Source organism: Bradysia coprophila, unplaced genomic scaffold (assembly GCF_014529535.1).
Source record: "Bradysia coprophila strain Holo2 unplaced genomic scaffold, BU_Bcop_v1 contig_235, whole genome shotgun sequence".
Lineage (NCBI taxonomy): Eukaryota > Metazoa > Arthropoda > Insecta > Diptera > Sciaridae > Bradysia > Bradysia coprophila.
Genome location: NW_023503496.1, coordinates 1,770,581 through 1,796,136, shown reverse-complemented (window position 1 = coordinate 1,796,136; position 25,556 = coordinate 1,770,581). Strand labels below are relative to the sequence as shown.

The 25,556-nt window shown below is 37.0% G+C and overlaps 3 protein-coding genes and 1 long non-coding RNA gene across 4 annotated transcripts in view; 2 read left to right on the top strand and 2 right to left on the bottom strand.

Moving 5' to 3' along the window:
- LOC119077451 overlaps positions 1-25,556 on the top strand; it is a 123,502-nt gene that overhangs the window by 75,320 nt on the left and 22,626 nt on the right. The window contains exon 2 of the long non-coding RNA XR_005087796.1: positions 22,939-22,945. This is a non-coding gene — a long non-coding RNA (uncharacterized LOC119077451). The remainder of the gene's footprint in view (positions 1-22,938; positions 22,946-25,556) is intronic.
- LOC119077373 lies at positions 468-5,291 on the top strand. The gene is made up of 2 exons (XM_037184565.1): positions 468-1,845; positions 3,926-5,291. Exons 1-2 carry the CDS (start codon positions 587-589, stop codon positions 5,145-5,147), a joined length of 2,481 nt encoding a protein of 826 aa, XP_037040460.1. The 5' UTR covers positions 468-586; the 3' UTR covers positions 5,148-5,291.
- LOC119077438 lies at positions 9,732-10,853 on the bottom strand. The gene is made up of 2 exons (XM_037184654.1): positions 10,575-10,853; positions 9,732-10,483 (listed from the first exon to the last, which is right to left on the bottom strand). Exons 1-2 carry the CDS (start codon positions 10,583-10,585, stop codon positions 10,102-10,104), a joined length of 393 nt encoding a protein of 130 aa, XP_037040549.1. The 5' UTR covers positions 10,586-10,853; the 3' UTR covers positions 9,732-10,101.
- On the bottom strand, positions 14,076-15,404 carry LOC119077439. Its single transcript, XM_037184655.1, has 3 exons — positions 15,085-15,404; positions 14,842-15,011; positions 14,076-14,773 (listed from the first exon to the last, which is right to left on the bottom strand). Exons 1-3 carry the CDS (start codon positions 15,093-15,095, stop codon positions 14,562-14,564), a joined length of 393 nt encoding a protein of 130 aa, XP_037040550.1. The 5' UTR covers positions 15,096-15,404; the 3' UTR covers positions 14,076-14,561.

Below are 25,556 nucleotides of genomic sequence, written 5' to 3'. Positions count from 1 at the left end.
TCATATAAAAATTGATGAGGCTATGTATCTATGGATGAAATTTGACAATTCATATGGCCTGGGAACATACCTATGTAACGAAACTAGATTCATTTGAATACAGTGATACGCGCGTAACTGCGCATATGCATTACCTTCATTGTTTACACACTTTGATATACGACATGTAGAAGAAAAACATAGGCTTAAAGAACCTATGTTGGTAACACTGGATCAAAATCAGTGTTACCAACGCTGGTTTTTTGTCCCACGAATATTCAATATTATCCCATATACCACTTCTTCGTCTATGTTACAATGTAACATTGTTACATGCTATCACGAAATGAATGAGTGTACTAAAAACGAAATTAAAGATACAGAGAAAGACCTCACCAGGCTCCGCTGTTCGTTTTGTTTGGTCTACAATTTTGCAATCTTGCAAATTTTTCCAGCCAGCCGCATACACAAAACAGCACAATCGAAAGATCAATATTGTAACGGTTTACGTTGACTTGAATTGTCGCTTATAAAATTCATCATTCGAGATTCGATTGAAGCAATCTGTGTTTAAGCTACCCGTGTGTCAAGAACAGTCCTCGTGAATATGAATTCAAAAATGGAACCGGCCGCCGAAGTGAATGTGAAAAATATCAAAAACTTTTTGAGTCTGCAATATGTTGTGATAAAAATTGCATCGGACGTTCTTCGCGTCAGGTTTCGCGAACAGTGGAAATCAATTATTAATTCTGAGTGGATGGACGTAGAAGAGAATGGCAAACAATTCATCGAGGGCGCGGGAAAATCGATTTTCCAGAAGAGTAAAAGTATCCAGAAAAATGCGTTGAAGACGGGAAATATAAATCGGTGGGACCTGCCATTGATCATCGATGCCATCAAGTGTTTGGAAATGTATGCGTCCGGTGGTAAGCATTTCAATGTTGCCGATGAACACAAAAACCTGGATAATTTGAAGTCGATTCGGAATCAACTATCGCATCAACCGACGACCGAAGTGACAGAAGAAAATTTTCGAAAATACTGGGAAGCTACGAGCCAAATTCTACTGTCTTTTGGGGTGTCGCAAGCAACACTGGATGAAGCAAAGAATTTGAAATTTACTGAGCCATCCTACGATTTAACACCCGCTAATGAATCAAATTCCGCTACAGCTGACGAATACAGGGAAGCCGGTAACAAATACTACTCAGCCAAGAGATATCAGGATGCCATTGACAAGTACACGGAAGCAATGCAATTGTCCGGAATTCCGCTAACAACTTTGTCAGTGTTGCATTCCAATCGATCGCTGATGTACTTGGAATTGAATGAACTCTCCAATGCAAAGGACGATGCCAATGCCGCAATTCACTTGAATCCTACGTGGTGGAGAGGCTACGCACGATTGGCCAGTGCATATGAGAAATCGAAAAAATACGAAAAGGCCATCAAGAACTACGAGATCGCTTTGCAGACGAATGCGCCCGAAATTCACCACAAAACGCTAACCGATTCTTTGTGCTATTGCCGCCTTATACTCGGAAGGATCAATCGAATGGAAAGCATTCAACCACACAACTTCATCAATACGTGGAATGAAGCAGTTGAAGACTCGAATAAAATACTCGGAAAGAATCCGTTCGACGAGGACGGAGCTAACATCAATGCGTCAATGATTCTTAACAGTGAAAACGCATCAAATCCAGAAGTACTTTGCGCACAGGGGCATTTGTTTCTGCGTGGCACAGGATGTGTGCAAGACTTTGAACAGGCAGCAAACCGATTTGGAAAGGCGGCGAGCAAAGGCAGTGCAAATGGCATGTACAATCTGGGTGTTTTACTGCTGGAGGGTAAAGGAATCAAAAGGTAAGCGAAATTTCTTAATTTGTCGAGTTGATAGGGAATCGGATGGGAGTTTTGTAACGAAATCTTTTGACGATTTTTTGATCAGATCCGTCACTAGTCTACGTTGTTATGTGGAAAAGATAACCGTTCCGCACCAGGCCCGGACTGGCCATACGGTGAATTCGGGGGATTCCCGATGGGCCTTTTGGACTTTTGTATGAGAATTTTTAATATGTGGGCCTTTTTAAATTGAGTTGCATGGAGCCCCCGATGGGCTTTTTCGAGCCAGTCCGGTACTGTTCCGCACGCTGGGGATCTCATCTAAAATTAGACTATGGGATATGATAGACGAGTCAAAGTTATGGAACTAAATTTTTTTGGTGGGCATCGCGAACCGGTAATGCCTGTAAAATAACCGGTTTAGTGTTAAACTAAAAGCTTGAATATCTCCGTTAAAAAGCTAAATCTTTATGAGTGTGTTTGTGTTTGCTTGAAAGCCTGATTCATTGTCGACATTTTATGGAAGAACTTTTTTGAGGGACGGAAAATTGCCCTAGCCATTTTAGATTCCCAAAAAAGTGACACAAAAAACTGCTAACTTTGACCCCAATTTCACTGGCCAAATCGAAACATATTTTATCGATATGCGGTTCGTTGGTAAGCTGAAGACCAGCACTTTCAGATCGAGCCGATCGAGCATGAGCTTTTCAGAGGGACCATACGAGCCTGAAAATTGTAAGCAGCAAAAGTACATTTTTTGTGTCAAGTTTTCCATATTCTATAAAGTAGTTCTTTGGATGTTCTGGTTCCTAAAATGTGGTCGAAGTGTCATAATACCCATCTGTAAATAGAACCTTCAATTACTTTCAATACTGAATGCTCCATCCCGTTCCCAATCCTAGAACTCGCGAACGTAATCCCTGCTATCTGAAAAAATGAAGAAAATGTCCGCCCTCAAAATCCGGTCAACCATTTTACTGTGAACAGACTTTCAAAAAAGAAATCCACGTGACCTAACTGAATTTCGCCTGCAGCAATGCTATTTGACTCAACAACCCAACAGCGTAATGGTTAACTCGTTTGCTTTCCACTACACGATTGAATTAAGGCTGTATGCTCTGGGGAGGTCATGCAGATCGCCATTTTATTAGATACGCGGGAACACACCATTTCCAGGTCATGCAGATCGCCATTTTATTAGATACGCGGGAACACACCATTTCCATACAAACAAATTCACCAAAATTGAATTTGTATGGCGTGGTGAATTTTGTGTATGAAACGTGGTGTGTAACCCGCGTATCTGCATGTGCGTGACCTCCCCAAAGTATACAGCCTTGGATTGAATTGCCTGTGCCAGTGCGAAGTCGCAAAGATCCGTTGTAATTGTGTTAGAGCTGTCACACGGCTTACCGGTCAAGACATTGTTGGGAGCCGCCGGCATTCTATTCCTACGAATTTCGTTCCAAGTACACTAGATGTCACTAGGTTAGTCGCACAGTTTACTACTGAGCAATGTTGAAACGATTCCGTATGAAAGGATCTCGAAAAATAGCGAAATTAGTAAAATAACGATCCAGCGATGCTCCCTTGCATAGGGTCTGTTATTAATGCTATTTGACTGACTTTACTCTTAGCTTCGGCGCTAGAGAGAAAGACGACATGCACTTCACGAAAAGAACATTTGTGGTAGAGATAGACTTTTAGCTGGAGTGGCTATACATGAAAGGTGTCACAGGTGTCACTACCTGTTCTTTCAGTAATTCGATTTTTTTTTGGCATTGAGTCCGATATCTGCATTTGTGGGACAGTCTTCGAATCCAAAAGAAAAAGTAGCTCAAGACACTCGAAAGCTTTGCATAGCACAGTTACACAGGTGCACAGTTACAGACGATGTTTGGACACGGCAAACAGTCATCACGGCTCTTGTTCGAAATTCGTATTTGCCGGTTTCCGGGAGTAAAAAGATCCTTTTCTGAATCGCTTTCAAGCCTATCCTCGTGCGACTATAAATCGACACCGATTCCACATGGCTACTTGCAACGGTGTTAGTCCTACAACATCATTTTGTTGATTAAAAACTTATTTTGTTCACTACCAGGAATGCCCAACGTGGAATCGACATGCTGCGACAAGCTGCAGCTCAACCATCGTTCATTGTAGATGGCAATAAAAAGCTTAAAAACGAGGGCGTCAGCGAAGCTAAACACGCCTTGGGACTGACCTACTACGATGGTACTGGCGTGCCAAAAGACATTAAAACTGCGGCGTTGTGGTGGGCACGAGCTTTTAAGGAGGATGGTAATGGCACATCGGCAAACAACCTTGGATGTATGTATGAACACGGGGAATCTGTACCACGCGACATCGAAACGGCCATTCTGCACTGGAAGTTTGCTGCCTTTGACGATCTTACCAGAGCGATGGAAAATTTATATCGAGTGTGCATGAACTCACGTAAGTACAGCGAAGCTGTCGGTTGGTATAAATTATCCATCGAAAAAGGGTCGGCCAAAAATAGCGATATGGACGAGTTCATCGGCACTAGAGCACGTCAGTTGGGCGATTTTGACTCAAAAATGTTTATCGAAAAACTCAAAGCCGAACTAAGAGCCAGCCGTTTCGGAAGCATTGTTCGTCAATGTGAGGAGTTGGACGAGAATTTAGTTCGAAAGGTTTACACCGAACGTAAAACGGCGGCCGAACAGATTGTGCAAAGAGTTCCGAAAACCGATTCCGCCTTTATCGTCGATCATCGGAAATATTTCAAAGAAACGAGAGACATCTGCCGGCAATCAGGTCTTGTATACATTGTGCATCCGAGTAAATTGAAGGTGAAACCGACTGTGAACATCATCGGCTTGAAATCGATTTATTTCAAAGACATGATCGCTACGGCGGAGAAAATCTACGACGGATTTGCAATCAAAGTGTTGATTATTGACGACGCCATTGTGGGACAGCCATCGGTCAATGTAATTGGGCGCGACGATCAGGGGACCATACACCGAATCTTCATCTACAACATTCTGCAAGATAAAGAGACGCAAGACAAGGTCGGTTTCGGTTGCACAATTACAATCGTAAATCCGTACCATAAAATCGGCGCAACAGACGGAAGGCCCATGATTCGGGTTGACGATCCATCAACCGTTATTTACCATACGATGTTGACCAATAAGAAGCGTTGTCGCTATTGCGGAGACCCGCAGGGCGTAATCTTATGCGGAAAGTGCAAGCGCGTCTTTTACTGTTCGCAAGTTTGTCGAAGTGCTGACGCCACCGAAAATCAACATCAACTCGTTTGTGTTAAGAAGTTGTAAGCTTCTTTCTCTCTCTATCGCCGTTGAGAGGCCGTTCACAAATGACGTTACGCTAATCTACAGATTTTTCTACACTTCATTTCCCGTCAGTTGTGAACAGTCCCTTATTCTATAATTTCTTTCACTTTTGATTAAACCATAAATACGAACAAGAAGTCTTTGAATTACTGCCGACGACGCCGTCACTGAAACTTTTGCTGGCTGGCGTAATCCATACTTTTGGAATGTTTCTCCAATTTTTCTTATATTTCACACATTTGCAGAGAAAATCTTACAAATATGGCGAATATGTACTAGTTTACTCTGAAAACTACAAAAGGGACATTCTCGACCTCATAGCTGAATACGGTCGTTTCGTGAAGTTTTACGAGTTTTCCCCTGAAAACTACAACAGCGCCATATTCAGCTGAAAAAAAATCGCTGACAGTTGGTGGATTCATACCCTATTAACACTGATTGACACCTTTTTCCACGACGGTAAGATAATAGATTGCCTGAAATTGAACAGTCCCATGATTCAATGAATCTTAGTAGTAGAATTAAAGGTAATTTTTCGATATTTTGCCTCTACAATTGGTCCTCCACTAACGTTTTTTGACAAAGGCCGAAAATACACGAATGACGCTTGCGTTGACAATTGGATGCTGCGATTTCTATTGTTCAGTTAGGCTATGGTGAATATCTGATTACAATGGAAAGAGCCAAACTATGTAAGCACTAAAGATATTACAAATGCGCAGTTTCGCACGGATATTTTCAGGTGAATTTAGTCTTGTCACGTTGCCCACATATTTACCTCGTTTGCGTCAAGTTTAGCTATTGGTGAGGTAAATTCAACTCCATTATTCCATACAACCTGAGCAGGTGCAACCAATAAAAGTACAAACCAGGTATTCTGTCCATACAAACCGGAGTAAACAGCGATTTCATATAAAAAACTCACCTGACAATGATTTTCATTGAGAGGTGAGTTTGCTTATATGAAATCGCTATTTTCTCCGCTACATACAAATTTTGACATTATACCATACCCATTAGAGTATACTTTCATTGGATGCAACACTTGCAACACCATTAGTCCAGAACCTTGCATTAGTCACAAGAAGATTATGACGATGGCAACATTACAAAAATGAATTCAACTGAAAGTCGGGATCCATATTTCTTCTCATTCGCTGAGAGTTTGCATTACCTTCAGTGTTATATACTTTGGAAAAGAGCAACATAATCGTCGGTCCCCAGAGAAATGATAAGTTGGTACGCCTGTGGCTGGTAAACATTGGAATGACAGTTGGCTCGCCACAGGCCTTATCATTTCACTGTCGGTCCAGTCAATGACTTACGCGAAAACACTCACCGTAACAACGCCAACACAAGTCTCTGTTATGGCAACCGTGAGTTTCATTCATAAAATCAAATGAGCTGTCAATTTCGCATCGGCAAAATTGAATTTTTGCAATTTTGTCAACGTATCTTTCCAGTGACTTTCCAATAAAGAAATTCAGCAGCACAACAGGAATGCGATTTAAACACTATCGACGTAGCGTAAATTCTGTGTTGTAGCGTTGATTTAGTGTGGCGGTAACTGCGCCTTTTCCACAACGACACACGTATGCAAGATTTCCAGTGCTGAATTGCGACGCTAGATTTTTAAATTTTTCTCTAATAAAATTTTACCGAAATGCTGAATTTGTGCTGCAACACAAATGTTGACACAAAGTCGATAGTTTTTACATCAATTTCTTGATGTGTTGAATTGATCTATTGGAAAGTCATTGGAAAGATGCGTTGGAATTAGAATTTTTCTGTATTTTTGTAGCAACGGACTATTACAGTACACATGAGGAAAGTCTTCAAATGTGGAAAATTCCGAGTCTAATGATGTGAATTCCCGCACCTCAGTAAGTTTTACGACTGAAAAAATTTTAAAATCTCGCGTCGCAATACAGCATTGGAAATCTCGATCCGAAAACCGAAAACAGACCAGCAATTGGTGGGATCGACAATTATTTTCGTTTTATTCAGATATGTAAAAGAGCATAAAATTGTCGATCCCATCAACGCGTATTGTGTTATCGATTCAACCAAATGATCGCAGAATTTAAGCACTTAAAAATTCAATATATTTGTTGATCGACCTCACTGGAACCAATGAAAGAACTGGAATTTTGGTTATTCATGAAATGGAGAAACCTTATTTTGCGTTCAGCCTTATTTTGGGTCCGGTGGGTTGTTGTTTCCACTTTCTCAATGAAAATTTGGTAGAGTACCGAAGCTCTGTTCTATAATCTTGAAAAAATCAACAAAATAATGTTTTCTCCATCCAACGTTGTTACTGTTGACCTAACAACAAACAACTTATCCAAACCGCAACAAATTACGTTCAATTTAACTAATGTTTAACATGCTGCAATTGAGGCAATTACACACCCGAGGTGTGGTTTTTCAGAAATATTATTTTGTTTGCTGAACAGATCGTCACCCATCTATGAAAAACGGTAAAACAAATTGTGTTTTGGCGGTCTATACTTTTGTCACCTGTGCAATTTAATGGCACCCACCGTAGGAATTACAATAATCGTTTTAGAAATCGAGAGGCCGTTGCGGTGGTTGATTCTCGATTAACGACAGTGAGAATTTTATTTCGCTGTTCGCGCACGTGCACAGTTAGTACGATACTAGAGTCAAGTAATGTTGCTGGAGAATTCTGACCGTAATTTCGTTGAAGAATCCTTCAGTTTGAATTTTCGGTCTCACACTAAAACCTACTCTTCGAATAAATAAATAAAAAATTTCCATTCAGCTTTTGTCAGAGCTTAAACAAGTTGTTGCGGACACTTGATTATTCAAACAACATTGATTTACAAGGTAAACAATATTCGTCTTAATGCGCAGATGAAATGCAGACTTTTTACATAACTGTAGCTTAGATGTTAATACCAGTGTGTTAATGTGGCTAAAAACCAATTCTACAAATGTACGACGAAATACCAAAGACATTATAGGTAAGACATTCTTGGCGAGATTGTAATGACGACATTTTATCCCACACAGTTGTTTTCTGAAACGATCAATTCAACGAAACTTTTATTGCCGAAGATACACGAACAATTTGTGCGATGATGGGATCGTCAACTAAGCTTTGTTTTCCATTGTAATCAGATATTCACCACAGACTAAACAATGGAAAACGTAGCACAGTTGTCGATCCCATCAACGCACAAATTACTCGTTTGTTTGCGGTCTAGTATAAGGCCATAAATATCCAGTACTGCCCAGACACGCATTGGCAATATGAGGCGCCCTGATACTGCCCCCGATACCAATACTGGGAAAGGCAATTGGTTTTATGTGGCAAGAGGTAATTCGAGCAATTTTCTTTACTTTTTTTAGAAGATAAAAATTGAGATAGTGCTGCAGGTTACCATGTAGCTTGGAGTGTGTTAGTGTAATGCTTAGTTTCCTCTTACCAAAAAAGTGCTCCGTGTGAGAGACAAAATTGAATTGTTTATTTGACAGCTCGCTCTCTCACGGCTCTCTCACGGAGTACTTTTTGTTGAGTGGAGTGGACACTTAATTTAAATATGCAAAATCATACGGGAGCCGAGTCTAGAATTCCCTCGATGTTGACTTCCTGTTCCAATTTTCGTGTTTTCAATGACTTTCAAAATGATTTATAAAAAAAATTTTTAACTTTTTTTGGCATATGATACGAGACAAAGTGTCTTATAATTAGGTTCTTCATCGATAAAAAAAAAAAAAAAAATTGTTTGTAACTCAATTGTACAGGAATGTTGTTTCTGATTAATTATATGCTCTGAGTGTATGCCCAGTGATCCGGGACCACACCTCACAGAATTCCGAAAGCAGCACATAGATCTATAGATGCTACTAAATTCTCCATCTCAACTCAAAATTTGTAACAATGAAATTTTACAAAAAAAACTACGTCACAAATGACAGATGTTGAAGAAACCACACCCTTTTTAAGGAATGATAAGAAAGCCGAAGCATCTGCCATTTGCATTTCTTGAGTAAAAACTTCGTTAAACTGTTTGAGTTCAAAGGCAGCGGGTGTCATGACTAGCAATAACAGTTATTTTTGTAAGTGAAGCCACAAGAACTTGCGTCACCTTTAGCAATTAAGGGCCTTTTTGAGTGATTTCCATTTTACTTGGAAAATATAAAGAAAGGAAAGGACAGGTGAAAAATGCAAGCGTGTAATGAGTCTTTATTTAAACGATGCACCGTCTTAGATCTTCCAAGTGGTTTCAGTTCATTCGAAACAGCTAACAGAGACGTACAAACCTTTTCGTAAAAAAATCACCTAAAGCACGTTCTACTTGGAGCCAATGGTGGACAAGATTTTGTTGGTGAAAGAGAAGAGAAGAAAAAGTCAAAAATCAATTTCGTAAAATTCAAATAAAATTTATTTTTTCATCAAATCGAATGGTGACATCATGCGTTCAATTTGAACTGTAACGACTGTCACAGAAACGCTATTTTCTTCTAATTTTTTTTTTCTTTTTTTGTATAGCGAATACTCTTAAAAATTATTCCTTAAATGCACAAACAAAATTCCTAAAAAAAAATTTATTTGAAAAAAAAATTCGGAGATTCTTCGTCTGGAATCGACACGTCGATGTAAATTGATAGGTAGCATACTCCCACTAAACTTTAGTTTTACAAATTGCTAAAATCAAATCTGAAATTTTTTCGGTGCGTTAGCTCGTTTAAACAAATAAACAAAAAAATTTAATTGAAACGATGATTTCATTCGTCGATTTCATCAAACCACTTCAACAAAACAAGTTCTCTTCATAATATTATATAATACCGAACACAATAGCACAAAAATCAAAATTTAATTTCTAACAAAAGAGAGTAAAAAAAAAACTAAAAATTTGAACACTCAATGAAACTGCGACACCACACCTTCCCCAAATCATCCACTTTAATTAATCGGCGTCTCAATATCACTCTTTCTCATCGACGACCTCGTCCTTATCGACGATCGTATGCTGCCAATATCTCTAAAATCATCATCCCCATTCCCTCGATCACGGAACGACTTGTAGCATTGAATGATGCACGCCCAAATGCATCCGTTGATGAAGAAGAACACCACCAGCAGGACAATCAAAATGGTAAAGAAAACCGTACCGACTTTGTTGCTGTAGCACCAGCAATCGATGCCATAAAATACTTCACCGTTGATGGTGCAGACTCCCTTCGAATTGAACGAATTGTGGGTGTCCTCGTAGTAATTGGAATAGGAATTGGAATACTGTTGACCAGCCACCGATGCCAGTACTATCGAGATCACGATGATGTAACTGAAAATAATTGAATAAAAAAATTTAAATCAAACAACGAAATTAAAATCGAAATGCGCCACCGAAGCTTTTTCAAGTTTTCAATTTTTACCGAGTTAACATTTCGTTTGTCTGTTGTGTGTTTCTTGCTTTTTCTGCGTCTTCGTCTTGCGCGTTTTTCTTTCTATTCTTTTATGGTGTAAAAAACATACTGAAGCCTATCCGCTGTGTAGCATAATCATATTCTTGAGATTAGTTTGGATGAGTGTAACTCAACGAAAATAAAAATCGAAAATGTGGTAATTGTTAACGCAAACAACACGTCGATATATAGCGAATCAAGGTTTCGGCTTTCGAGACGACGACGATGGAGTGGAGATGGAGGTGTCGTCAGCGAATCTGTTGATGAATGTGTGTTGTAAAACCACTCTACATGCACATCACATAATGTGTGTTACACATTGGGCTGTTTGTCTAATAGTGTTTATTGGTCACTATTGGTGTGAAGGAAAAAAGTGAAAAATTTAATGAAAAAAACTTTGTTATGTCGCACGTAGACCACGTAGATCTACCTTACCTTAGGCAATAGCTAGACACATTGTAACATTTATTACGTATTACAACAATGATACCTGTGTGGTGTTTACAATAGTATTTAGTGTTCTTGTGTGTTCATTCACCACACCAATTTTTTTAGAACATTTTAGAACTCAGGTATCAATTAGTACGGGCTGGGTCCATTCATTTTGCACATGACTCATCCTAGCAAATCTTAACTGATCAGTTATTTAGCATCAGACAAGTAGCGCCAATTCTGTTACGAACTCTATTTTTTCGATAAAATTTTAAGATGGGACTCTTCGTCTTCACAGGCCAACGTAGACACGAGCACCAATTGAATCTTATGGTGATGAGTCTGTTGGAGAACATCTTGAAGACTAGGGTCCTACTGTTCTATGATCGAAAACATTGTACAGGTAAAGTCTTAAATGAGGAGAGAACTGTAGAACTGTTCGGAAAGAATTCGAATGTTCCAGCCGTCGAAATATTTAAAACAAAATCAGGTGGAGTCGAAGTTTCAGTTGGAGAAATGATAGCAGTAAGCTCTGCGACGATCACATGGGGAAAACAGGCACTCAATACTGCAAAATGTGATGTCAATATTGACAACTATTTCCTTAAATTTCACCGAATTTCACTAGAAAATTCACCAAATTTAGTGAAATTTAAAGAAATAATTTCAATGTTAGACCCTGGTCAAATATTCTTATAGGAAAAGCCGTGGTCTATGATGGGGAATTTTATTTACTGAAATTTAACGAAGAACTTTTTCGTTAAATTTAGGGGAATTCAGTAAGTTTTCGGTGCTGCTCCACTGTGCTGTTTCTCTCCGTTTCTCTACTTTATCTCGTTTCGTATGCTATTTCAACTGGCAAATGAGAGAGAACAGGAAACCAAGAAGAAGAGTCTAAATGCAAAAGTTGGATTGTTTTCGTGCTATACATATATAACGAAACGCGAGTTTGACATAAAATTCTTTTGTTTTCAGGCCTTTTCCAATTGTTTGCATTATTTCAATCATCAAACTTGCAGAGCTTTCGCAAGTTTGACATTTAAAAACAATTAGAAAGGGCCAAACAAACAAATGTATGGCAAACTCGGGTTTTGCTAAGTGTAGCTTCAGACACTGTCAAACTATCAGAAACTTTAAAAACCAAATTCTTTTGGCAAATTTTCAGAAAATTGAGTAGATCAAATTCACAATAAAAGGTCCTGTCAACAGAGAGAAATTTTCGTTCCTTTTTTAAGGTTTTCACTTCGGTTCAAGGGATATCGTGCGTACTGGAACTGAATATGGTCTTGGAAATATTCACCAACAATTTCGGGCCCTTTCCAGTGTACTGAGCTGACTGATTTCCCAATCTAAGTAAATTTGTTTTACCTTAACGTTGCATTGATGTTGATGCTGGTGTCACTAACTAATTCAAAACGCAAACATTTCACATTCAAAAACTTAAAATATATTTCTTTATTTTCTAACAAAAAACGAATCCTTACATCATCTAAATTGTACTTTTTCTGTAAATATTGCTTCCATTGATCGGTGTATTTTGGTTAATGGCAACTTAACATATATTTACTGTTTGCTGTTTCTCATCGTCGTATCTTTGTCTGTTTGAAGGTACTCTTATTTCTAAATTTTAAATTTTAATTTATTCAAACAAAATATTTCGTTTGGCTGAAATGTGTCGTTAACTTTATAATGTTGTTGGTGTCTTTTAGCGAGCAATCAATGAATTGTGTAAATCAGAAAAATAAAACATTTTTTTGTTAATTTTATGGCGGTTTACACTATTGACTTTATGGCACATTCCATTGTTCTCTTTGTTATTCGCATTTTTGGGGAACATAAATTGAGGTGAGAGGTGAGAAATTTTCCGTTAAAATTCATTTTTAAAATGAACGAATGTTCGAACACACATAAAATGTTCATCAATGCTCATCCTCACCTCTTGATTCAGTGGGTAGATATGAAATTGTTCATCGAAATAAATTTTGAACGAACAGCAAGAGAATGAACGAATGAGCCACTGAATTTCGACATAAGCTCACAAGCTCACAGAGAAGTATATTATCGCTCCGTTTAGCACTCAGAATCGTTAATAAGGAAGCTAAAACTTGAGGAATCGCAGTGAATCCGTTCATCAAAAAGCACATCGTTTGTCAGCTTGTAAAGCAAGCAAAACAAATGAAAAATTGAAAATAATTCAATTTTGCATCTGTTTTGCTTGACAGTTCTTCCTCAAAAATTCATTTTAATTAACTAGCTTTTGTTTACCTGTCAAGTAAACGGATGAACTATTTTCAAAACCGGATTGACTGCGAGTCTAGCTGCTCTCTCACTTCTTTTCATTAACGCTGAACACATTTTAGAAAAGAGCAATGGAAAATGCCGATCTTACGTTACTTTAACCTAGATTTTGAGAAATTTAAACACGTAACTGACGCATACTACTAAGTAGAAAACACGTTAACCTCGTCCCCACTGTCAAAACATTTTTAAAGACACTTGAACGTTTACGTTTAAATGCCCACTTTAAAACTAGAAACAAAAAATTAGAGAGAGAGAAAATAGAGAAAGAAAAATGGCTGACGACTGACGAGTCAATGACCGAAATTATTACAAGGTAAACCAGATGGGTCAACGTGTAACATAAATAAAATTATTTTTAACGAAATTCCAACTTAATTTGGTGATGAAGTAATCGATGAGAGACATGTCTACCCCCTCCACTTAATTTGCACAATTTCTTGTTGTCTCGTTTTACGTAAACACGTAAACAAACCAACATATTGTCTCGTTTTATATTGCCAACACAAACGAGCCACGTAACCAAATACTAGATCAGTGAGAAAGTGAAACTGTCGCTATTTAAATTTGGCTTACTTTTAACGAAAATCACTGGTAGTATGCTTGAGCTTTCAATTCAAAAATCGAAACTTTTTGTAAAAAGAATCGAAATTTTTTATTTTTAACAAAATTTGAAAGAAATTCGGAACGGAGATGGTTTTCGGAGTTCTTAAAAAAAAAAATCCGAATAATGAGCTTTTGTAGATGAAAGAGAAGCTTTCGTTTATTTTAAATGAACACTGGGAATAATTCACTGTAAAAATCACTGATTTTGAATATAAAATATTTAAAAAATCAATTTAGAGGCAGTGATAAGCACTTACTAGCATGATGTAACCTGAAATTCTTTTTTTTAAATGTTTAAATAAAAGTTAAAAATTCGTCAGCTTTATGCACCATCGCTTTGAGCATCAATTTGCAGATGGAAGCTTTTTGCAGAATTTTTAAAATAATGTGGCATCCATAGCTGCCACAGCAGATTGTTTTTTGTACGGTGGGTGGGGGGACGAAAATGAATTTGAAAAGAATAGCGCGTAAAATCTAATGTAAACATTGTAAAACAGTGGAATCGTACCACACGTTCATGTCCCCGACGGACATCACTGTTACCGCATTCAGATTACAAAATATTCAAAGAATTTTAAAAGGTCAAAAAATCTGCAAAAAAGAATTCTCCCACCGAATAACTTAGCTAATATCCGTGCCACTCCTTCTCATCGAAGCCCTTCGCATGGACGATCGTAAACTGCCAATGTCAAACATTTCGTCATCTCGATCTCGTCGTCCGCAAAACGATCTGTAACAGTGGATGAGACACGCCCATATGCAACCGTTGATGAAGAACACAATGATCAGCAGAATGATGAGCGTTGTTATGAACACCGTTCCGATCTTATTGCCTGCGAAGGGAACAAAAGGAATTTTAATTTTTCCACTGGACTTTGGATGATTTTTGTTGTTGCATTACTGTAGCACCAGCAATCGATTCCATAAAACACTTCACCGTTGATGGTGCACACTCCCTTCGAATTGAAGGAATTACGGGTGTCCTCATAGTAGTTGGAGGAGTAAACATTCTGAGGATGATACTGTTGAGCACACACTGACACCCAAAACAGTACGAATACAAACGCGTGTCTGGAACGGAAAAAATTTGAAATTTTACAAAATCAAACGGTCACTTTCACTCTGCATGATGCACAATTTTTACCGAGCGAACATCGTCGTGTCTTTCCTTGTTTCGATTTTCTTTCTATTCTTTAAAGCGCAAAAATTATAACTAAACGGCGGCCCGTAAATCGTACACAAATTCGGTTTGGATATACGAAAACGTCGAGAAAATATTATTCAGAATGTGGTAATTGCTGAAACAAACAACGACCATCGACGTGAATGTGTGTATGTATGGTAGGTATCAAGGTTAGACGCTTTAACTCTCGTCTAGCAATAAAAATGTTAGAGATGGAAATGGTGACGTGAAAATTTTGTGAACACAAAATTCAAATTGAATTTGTTGAGCTACACGAACATTATTGCGGACCCCATCCAAGTCGGATTTCTTGATGAAATAATTTTTTTGTTAGATCATCGTCTCCTTCCATCCATCCACCGTCGAAGAAAAACAAAGTGCGAAAATATTAACCATGTCAAGCTAATGGGCTGCTCGCACGTTCGTTAACATGTACAATGTGTGAGGAACAACAGGTGAAGACATTAGTTCTTCAGTACAATGAAATGGTATACTGTCGGGGCTCGGGTATTTCGAAGTAAAATTGTGCCATGTGGGATGAAGGCCTTTAAATTGACAATTTTTTAAGTTAAGTCATAGCACTACTCCTAGCATGGACATAGAAAATATTAGGAGGCTGCAGAAATCACAGTAGTCACTGTGTTTCTTTTGTGCTCTTTATGCTCTTATCACTAAAGACTTCAAATTTGACACCTGTCAATTCATTGTTCATGCTAGGACAGTGTTGTGGTTAAGCATGATTTATGCAGATGTACACAGTAATGGACCAGTGTCCCACAGCACTTCGAGTCCCTCATAAGGACACGAGTTTGAATTTGAAACCATATTGTTACAACGCCTTTTGTTATCCAGTGCTCGAAGGTCTAGAACGAAGTTAGCCCTAGTGTATACTTCGCCGACGGCACATCTTACAAAATCCAAAATGGCGTCAAAATGAAGGGATTGGAGTCAAATGAAGATCAAAATTGAAAAATATAATTTTCGTTGGCTGGTTGGACGTTCCTGACGAGTTGGAAATTCGACCTGTTGGGCAACGAAAATTTTATTCTTCAATTTCATTCTTCATTTTGACGCTAATTTGGATTTTCTACGATATGTCGTTGTCGAGATACACTATGCGGCTAACTTTGTTCTAGCCCTTCTAGCGCTGGGTAACGAAAAATTTGTTTCGTATCGGGTAATGAAACAAATTTGACATAAGTTTCAAACCGTGGCCTTATAACCCAAAGTCCCGCGGGACACTGGTCTTTTTATTGATATGACAAGTCATTTGATGCTTTAATTTTTGTATCTTTAGCGAAAGTTTCTCTTGGAGAAATTATCTGCTTTTAGTGCGTTAAAGTCAAGCCATTAATTGTGTGAAAACAGTAAGAACTAAGCCTTAACCTTAACAAACACCCGACCCGCTATTCATTCTATTCATCAGCATGAGCTTTTCTAAGCTTTAAGTTCATTAAGAAATGACTTCCCTTATGAGACATTTCAATGGGACAAACGATGAAAAAAAACTCTTTATGTGAACATCGTCGTCTTCGGCTCGAATCAACAAATTTCACACATGAACTTCCATTTCCACCATTTGTCCCATTGAAATGACATATGCTGTTAGTATTCATACGCCGTACTTTTCCACAATACGCGCACACAACATAATTTGAGTAAATGTCGTTATGGTTTGATAAACTGACGATTGACACCTAGGTGGGAAAAATACCTTTTAAAGATGATGTTTAATGTTAAAAATATGTTATTCACAACCTGGCATAACTATAATATTTGATTGTCTGTAATCGAATTGGTATTTGTGTTTTTTTAGTACAACCAAACATGATGATCTAAAATGTGAACAGACTGGTTGTGAAACTTGAGTCACTTGTGTTGACCATGGTCTTTAACAAAACAATTTTTTTTTCTCGATAGCTTAGCTTACGTGGCACTTTTGCGCGCAATAATAAAGAACAAAACAAAATTCGAAAATCGAAAACGAGAAGAGGAGGTGAATTATTACATTAACTTTTTGAAAAACGTCGTAGTTCTTGTTTCTAACGATTCTATAATTAGCGATGAATCCACTTCTGGGTTTGATCAAAAATTTAAATTTAAATGTTTTTTAGCTTTTTTAAGCTCACCTGGCTGACATCATCAACCATTCTTTTACAAATTTATGTTGTGAGAAATTTTTTACGATAAAATACGAATTTAATCACATTGCTATTTCCGTTCGTTATTTTCTTTTCGAGATTTTTTTTTATACAAATTTTGAACTTTCAATATAAAGCTCGAGATGACGAGTTTTTAAAGCAAACATTTGTTAGTTTTATATAACGGTAATATTACACCGACACACCTTAATTGGAAGGGTGCATCAACAAATTGTCGAGTTTTATATTTATAAGCATGCAATGGAGAAATCCGATGAGTCCTGATACACTTGTACGTAACACGATTTTCTCAATTTTACCGCACAAAAATTCGGAGAATTTAAGAAAATATGGAAAAAGTGGGAAAACTTGAGAAAGTAGTACTTGATCGTTTCGGAACATGTGTTCATCGACAGCAAGGGTTACAGTCACATCTCCGAGTTCCTCGTTTAATTTCGGTAGAAAAGTATAATTTTAGTTCGTATAACGGAACAAAAATTTTACCTAGGACTCGGTAGCTCCCAAGTAATTTTGAAATATACTCTTGCTATTGAAATTTATTGTGGAAGCATAGCGCTCTCACTTCCATGCGCTAACATAGAAAATATTTGGATTTGGATCTACTCTAACCATAGTAGATAGACTCTGCGTTTGTTTCGTTTAGATATTTCATATTTGACTGTTCATTTAGGTGGGTACGAAAAAAAAAATTAGAATTTCAGACGATTCTTAGATTTCTCTTCGGACTCTGAACGAAAGTCTAGAACATCATATGTCGAAAAAATTACAATCGCTTCATTTTACGGATGAAAATATTCTTGACTTGTCAAAGCTTTAACAGTCGATATGTCAATAATGACAAAGTACGAAAGATTTATTCGAGAGAAAGAACAAGCGATAGCACATGTCGCACATGAGTGGTCAGCAGAGAGATGCATGCTGAAAACAAACGAGGCATTCAAAACATGTTTTGGTCCTTGTTTTCATGACAAAATTGTCGCAACTGTCAAATAAAGTTAGAAATTTTTCTATCGAAAATTACGATTGCTGCATTTGTCAATGAAAACTAAGACCAAAACACGTTTTCAATGTCTCGTTTGTTTTCAGCATAATATGACGACTGGGTCATTTCGACGGATTGAAGTAATATGTCGAATGATTTTGAAATTAGTTGAGAGAAAATGTATTGAATTCTCTCTCAAAAACCCAACTGTCATTCGACAGATTCCCTCTTTCCTTCGAAACGACCCAGTCGTCATATTAGCATCTCTCTGGTGGTCAGTTACTCTGGTTACTCTCGTATACACCTTTCATTTTTTGACATTGTTGACATTCTTGACACTTAAGTCATTGAAGAAACGAAATATGTTTGGTCGTTAGTTTGAATTTACAGTCATCCGTTTTCATTCCGTTTTGCCTCCGTCCCTTCGTGTACATGACAGTTGGCATTTCGTACAACAGAGCACATTGTTTGAAATGACAACTGCCACATACACGGAGGACTAGACTAGACTTCAGTTCAGAATCCAAAAAATAATCGAAAAAGCGAGCAGCAATTGATCTTAAAACAAGTGTTCAATTGTCATACAAAATTGACCCAACCTAGAAGCCATGCTTTGGAACTACAGTGTTGCGGTTAAAATCGTTGCGGTGGAAACACAATCAAATCTGTTACAGACAAAGATATGTGCCTTTACAACGCACTTCAAGCATGAATGGTACTCTAAGTAGAGTACTGAAACGGGACAGTGTATCAAACCAATTTTGGCACTGTAAAAAAATCTGGAAACATTTTTCATACAAAATAGAGTGTTATGATCAGAGCGAGAAAACCTAGGACCAATTAATTATAACTTGCCTTGGGGTATTTGTCAAATTATTTGGTTCTCTTTCAACATGTTATGATGTGAGGGAGAAGACCTAAGACAAGTTTATTATAACTTGCCTTGGGGTACACTCACGGAATTTTGAAAACCGACACATTTTCTGTTCTGTGTTTTACTGGTTTTTTGTGAATTTTGCATGTATTTTTATATGGAGAAATCAGAAACTCAAGTAAAACACAGAAACAGAAAATGTGTCGGTTTTCAAAATTCCGTGAGTGTACTTGTCAAAATATTTCTTTCTCTTTCGTCTATTTGGCAGCTGCCATTATAGTGTTTCCATCGTTTTTGTAGAAATAGAGTTCCTTCAATACCCTCTCTAGCAAACAAACTACATTTATTAAGGTGGTAAAAACGATTGAGAAACTCTGCCAATTGTTTACGATTCGTGAGTCTGTTCACTTTAAGCCTTATGAAGAAGCATAGTTTCTCAAACTTATGTTACACCCTAATTCGATTTTTTAAGAGAGTTTGTTTGCTAGAGAGAGTATTGGTTCCTTCCTTTTTTTTGAAACGAGTCATATCATATCACAACAGAGTAAAGTTAACCGTGGTCATATGAAGCAACTAACGCATACAATTACTAGTTTTTGCGTTTTTCTTTAACTTTTTTCCAGTTTTTCGCCCCGCATTACTTACAAAATGGATAAAGTAATCAGCTTAATGCTGAAAACAAACGAGACATTAAAAACGTGTTTTGGTCCTAGTTTTCATTGACAAATGCAGCAATCGCAATTTTCGATAGAGAAATTTCTAACTTAATTTGACAGTTGCGACAATTTCGTCATGAAAACAAGGACCAAAACACGTTTTGAATGCCTCGTTTGTTTTCAGCATAATTGTATCGTTGCGTGAGGTTTTCACGCGAAATGCAAAATTGCATTTCAACAACTGTCACGATTCTTTTTTGTTATTTCCAGTATTTGAAGATAGAGAAATGAAGCAACCAATACAGATGCCCTTAAAAATAGCGACAATTTGAACGACGTAGGTCGACAAATTATCAAACGAAAGTAGGTTAAAACAGTTGAAAATGATGCCATGCTCAAGAGTTTAGTTTTATTAATTCCAAATATTTTTAATCGAAAACAACAGCAACATAATGTAATAGGTTAGGCCATTTAGGAATGCAAATGTCTTTCATCTTTCATCATTGTCCATCTACGGTTTTTATTAACGACGACATTAAGTTACTCACAATGAATGAAAATTCCCTTGAGTTTTATCTGTGGCCCAATGCCATATTGACAATTTTAAAAAAAGAAAAGAAACTGACCCACCTGTCCTGTCGCAATTTTGCATACGAAATTTATTTTGTTTTTTGAATTCCATTTTAAGCTTTTCATAAAAAAGAGACTAATTGCCAGACTATGTTGTCGTTATCTATGCTCTGTTTGTTTATATACGATCTCAAAAGTCCACAGAGAATTTCGTTTGAAGTTTTACGGAAAATGGTTTTCATGTCTATGAACCTAAACTCATTACATACATGTACGTAAAAACATGTTTATATTACGAATATAGTAAATACATTTCTATGCGTCCGCATTCAACATAACAAACAATCCACAATAATTCAATTGTTTCAATCACAACAATGATAACACAAGGTTGGCGTTTGTTTACTACTCATTTTTTTAACGATGTTATTTTCAAATTATAATTTCGTCTGCTGTTGGTAAAAAAAAATTGTTTTTCAAATTCATAACATGTACGATACCTCAAACTATTTTGTAAGTACCAACGTACGATACGAGATCTACACATCTACGATCATAAAATTAAATAAATTAATTTAACAAAAAAAACTCTCAAAATTTGGCTAAATGATAGGTATGATTAAGTGTTTTGTGTTAAAGAAGTAAAAGAAAAAAAAATGAATAAAACCATGGATGGATATAATGTCATAGGTACTACGACGTTATATACGACCGCTTTGTATGCATAGCTATTCAAATTTTATATTACAGCAACCATCACAGACTTCAGTGAGTAAATTCGAATTAGCTATTTTCGGCACATACATAAGATGAGTACTTGAATGCTTGAAAAATAGACCCATGCCAACACTCTACCTAGCAAACCAACTTCTTTTCGACGCTGTCAAAATATCAACTTACTTATTTGTTTGTCAAATAATGCACTGTTTACTAATTTTAACAAATGCAGTTAGGTTGCTTGAGTGGTGCCCATGCATAAAAATTGAAAAACGTTGCCAGAAAATGTATGAGCCATCTGTCAAATATTTTTCATGGTTGATGCAAACCTGATGTCTAATTTTTCAGACTTTTTCATGCATTTTGTAGAGTCTCAGAAACTTTGTACTAGCCTTGTAAAATGTACAATGCAAATCAAGGCCTAATATTGAGAAATGTTTCACCAGATTTTACTAAAATATTCACCAAATTTTTGTGGTAAAATTTGGTGAAATAATTCTCAAAATTGCTCTGATTGTTCATGGTGTTGTTGTATACAACAGATGTCGGACGAGCGCGTAAAACAACAGCATCATAATGTGCAAAGTTTGCATACTTTAGATGCCTCTGTTGTATACATGACATATTTCCTGCAACCTCTTGTCATAATTACACATCTAGAGTCTAACAAAGTACTTCGCACTCGATGTCATAAATAACCAATTATATTTCAAAGAAATCATTTTCTAGTGCGAAAAGCAAATTTCACTTCGATTAGGTGACCCACGAAATGTTGATATTTCGCTATCAAATTACACAGAAGATTTCCCATCAGCATAACAATCAATATAAACACGACCAGTCGACCGTTATAGACTCGTACCACTTGTTGGACTAATAAGTTTGCGACGTTTGCGATGAGTAGGACTTTGAAAATTAAAAACAATGTCTACGCAATACCCTGTCATCCAGTATCGAAATAAACCTTTCCCGAGTTTGATACTCTCCAGTGTTTAATGAGAAATTATGTCAAACCGACGTACAGTGAACGGCATCTCAAATGTCTCACTGTCAAATTTTTCTGAGAATTTTATTGTGTCATTGCAAATTCACAACGACATTCTCTGAAAAAAATGACAGTGAGACATTTGAGATGTCGTTCACTGTAAGTTCATGGTACAAGCTGGCTCCTAAATCTGACAGCTCTGCTGTCAGTGCCAGTGGAAGCAAACATTCCGATACCTCAGGTGTGATGTACATCACACGAACATTTAATTCTAACAATCGTAATCCTAGGTTAGGTAACGCATCATATTAGAAACAAGAAAAATATGCATCGTCCGGGTCTCACATATCGCCCTCTAGTTATCCGTTTTGTTTCTTCTTTTATTGAAAATCTTTGTCTATTTTTTTCGGTATTTTAATGTTTAATTTATGCAAACCATTTACCATTCACAGTAGTAACTCATAAGCCTACAACCATCACACTCATTGATAACTCTGTGTTTTTTGATGATTATTGTATTGTATAGAGTTAAAGTACAGATAGATAGATCTGGCTATAAATTTCATTTTGCCAACCGAATATTACGGAATTGTTTACAACTTCGGTTCGTGGGATTTGTATATTAATCGTGCGATGAAGGTTAAGGTTACGATAATGTTATGTAAACAATAAAACGTGTATACGTAGTGACCACATTTATGAGTAGGGTGGCGCAGAAATGGATAGAAACTCTTGTTAGGGCGTTGTTGTCGGATCACATAGGGTAATTGCAGGTTTTGAAAGAGCAGGTGTAGACGGTCAGTGGGGGAGCCACTAGATAATTTTGCTGTTATTGACTTCGTGATCAATTCGACGGTGTCATAACCGAGTCTAGGTGTAGGCAAATTGACATGTAGAACTAAAGTATAGTTTCCACTTAAAAAGAGCACTCCGTTTAGCCTCCGTTTACATGACAGTTGTAAAATAGAACAAAGGAACTGTCACGTAAACGGTGTAAAAAATTGAAATAAATTCACTTTCCACTCCGTTTGCGTGACAGTTCCTTTGTTCTCTTTTACAACTGTCATGTAAACGGAGGCTAAACGGAGTGCTCTTTTTAAGTGGAAACTATACTTAAGATATCAACAAATGGTCGAATCGTTTTACTCTACATAGCGATGCGAAGTTGACCAAATTCAAACTTTTATTTTGTTTATCGGTTAAGTTTGAAATAGAAATTTTTGAATTAGGTTTCACTCGCGTCGCTATGTGTAGCTAGAGTTAGAGGTGGGATCTCGGTAGTTTCGTTAGATCTTTCTCTATGCAAGACTGAAACTGTTTGTTTATAGATGACATTTGCCAAAAACATACGAGCACAAAATGTAAACAAAAAATATGTCCGTCGTGTATACCATTTCTCGGCCGTTTTTGTGTCATTGTATTGTGTATAACGCTTTTGTTAGTCTCTCTATTAGTTAATAAAAATTTTGATATTAATGTGGCACACCCAAATTCAATAAATAGACGAAAAACTATTGTATAAAACTGGTTTTAATCTGGTTGATGTCATACTTTTTTTTTGGTTAATTTTAACTCGTTATGATCTGTATCGTGCCTTTTAAATCCAACGACATTATCGAGTTTCTGAATTTTAAATTCTAAAATTTAGAATTAATTTAATCTGAAGACAATTTTATGCGAATTTTAGGAGATCGAATGTGTTGCGAAAGTTGTCTTCGGTTTTAAAAGTGATTTTTGAAAATTCTTACAGTTTGTTCACCTTTAGATTTATCAGAGTTTTGAAAAAATTTGAATTCAACAAGACGTTTTAAAATCTTGCGCCAAAAACCAACGGGAACTTATTTCGTCACTTTCATAATTTGTCGATAATTTTATTTTTCGGAAATCAGCTCTGGCTAAACTTTCATCATAGGGGTCATAGGGTGAGAAATCTATTCACATTTTTACCTTTTGTAAGGTAAGGTATTGCGTTATGACCAACTGGTCTTACAACACTAACCAAAATCAATTAAACATTTCTCCGACGAACTGCTCACAAAAACACTACATCTACCATAAATAGATTAGTTCCCAGTTTGAATGCCTCTTAGAAGAACATTGAAATGAACTCAATTCATTTAAACGCCGCAGCCATTTATGGAGTGTTCAGGTTTCTCTGAAAAGCGTTAAAAGTAATGGCCGAACCGAAACCACTTTAGCAGAAGGAAAAAATTCGCAAAAGAATTTAAGGAAGCAAGAAAAGTAATTCTTTTCCCATTTTCTCGTCGTACTGTACTGGAAACCTATTCCCTTATAGAAATCTAAAATTTAAACAAAAACCAGCAACAACAACAAACCAGCAAAAATTGATTACATCAAAACGTGTACTTCACCGGGAGAACCGTAATGTTCAGCAAATATCACCATTGAAGTTGTATACGGGTGGTAGCACAATTGGTACATAGTTTCCTTTCGATCCGATTCAACAACAAAAACGTAGCTGTAATAAACATTCATTGCATTCGAATCAATATGATTTTGTAAGTTAAGATGTAAGCATACACAAGAAGCCAGCCACATACTCCCGGTGTTTCAATGGCGTTAAGTGTATACTTGGGGAAACCGATTCCGACTGTTTATTGTTTTATTGTGAAGTTGTTATGTGGAATATTTGATTTTTTTAGTTGAACAGTTGAACTGTTTTCGTTTGTAATACTCTTAAACTCTGAAGAGCATTTTATGCTGCTGTTGCATAACCATTTTTAGTTTCTTCGTTAAACATTTATCACTTTTTAGTATCCCGAAAAGGAATAACTTTTTCTGGGAAAATTGTCTTGGTGGGGGGCGAACGCTGCTATTGGAATAACGTTCCACTAATTGGAATATTTGGAAACAAAGTTTGAATCGATGGAACGTAATTGGAACCTAATTGTGGACTGTAGAATTTGTGGAACGATTTTGTTTCCTCGACTACTGACTTCCCCCTCCTCGGTCTGAACAGAAGCATCTCGTTCCGATAATAATGAGGAACGTGTTGGTTAGATACACAAACAGAGTGTTTTATTTACAGCGATCGTAAATGTTTATTGGAACTTTGAGCACGAATTTGAACTTGTAGTCGACCATTTTGTGAACAACACATGTCCATTCCCTCATCGGGGGCATCGTATACACTTGTTTCGTTGAATAAACTCAATTTTTTGTTGTTGCTAATAGAGTGTAGACACAGACACTGCAACTTTTTCTGTCCTTCACCGCTTTAGATAGCTGAAACTGAAATTTTTCGTCTTTGGTAGAGAAAGCGCTAGTTGCTGTGAGTGACACGATCTATTGTCTATCGTAAACTCTACTGTTCGAAAACTGTATTTTCCCAGACATCTAACTCATAATAATAGGAAGTCGGCATGGCTATGAACTCAAATTTAACCGAAAGTTAGGTCTCGTAATTTATGTGATCTGATGGCTGACAGACTATCAAGAGTGGTGGTGGTGCGGTTATTATAGTATA

Excerpts from the sequence above, each read along its gene's own strand:
- LOC119077373 (XM_037184565.1), top strand. The coding sequence starts at position 587 with ATGAATTCAAAAATGGAACCGGCCGCCGAAGTGAATGTGAAAAATATC. Across the intron at positions 1,846-3,925 it reads GAGGGTAAAGGAATCAAAAG|GAATGCCCAACGTGGAATCG; the intron begins GTAAGCGAAATT and ends GTTCACTACCAG.
- LOC119077439 (XM_037184655.1), bottom strand. Across the intron at positions 14,774-14,841 it reads AATCGATTGCTGGTGCTACA|GCAATAAGATCGGAACGGTG; the intron begins GTAATGCAACAA and ends TTCCCTTCGCAG.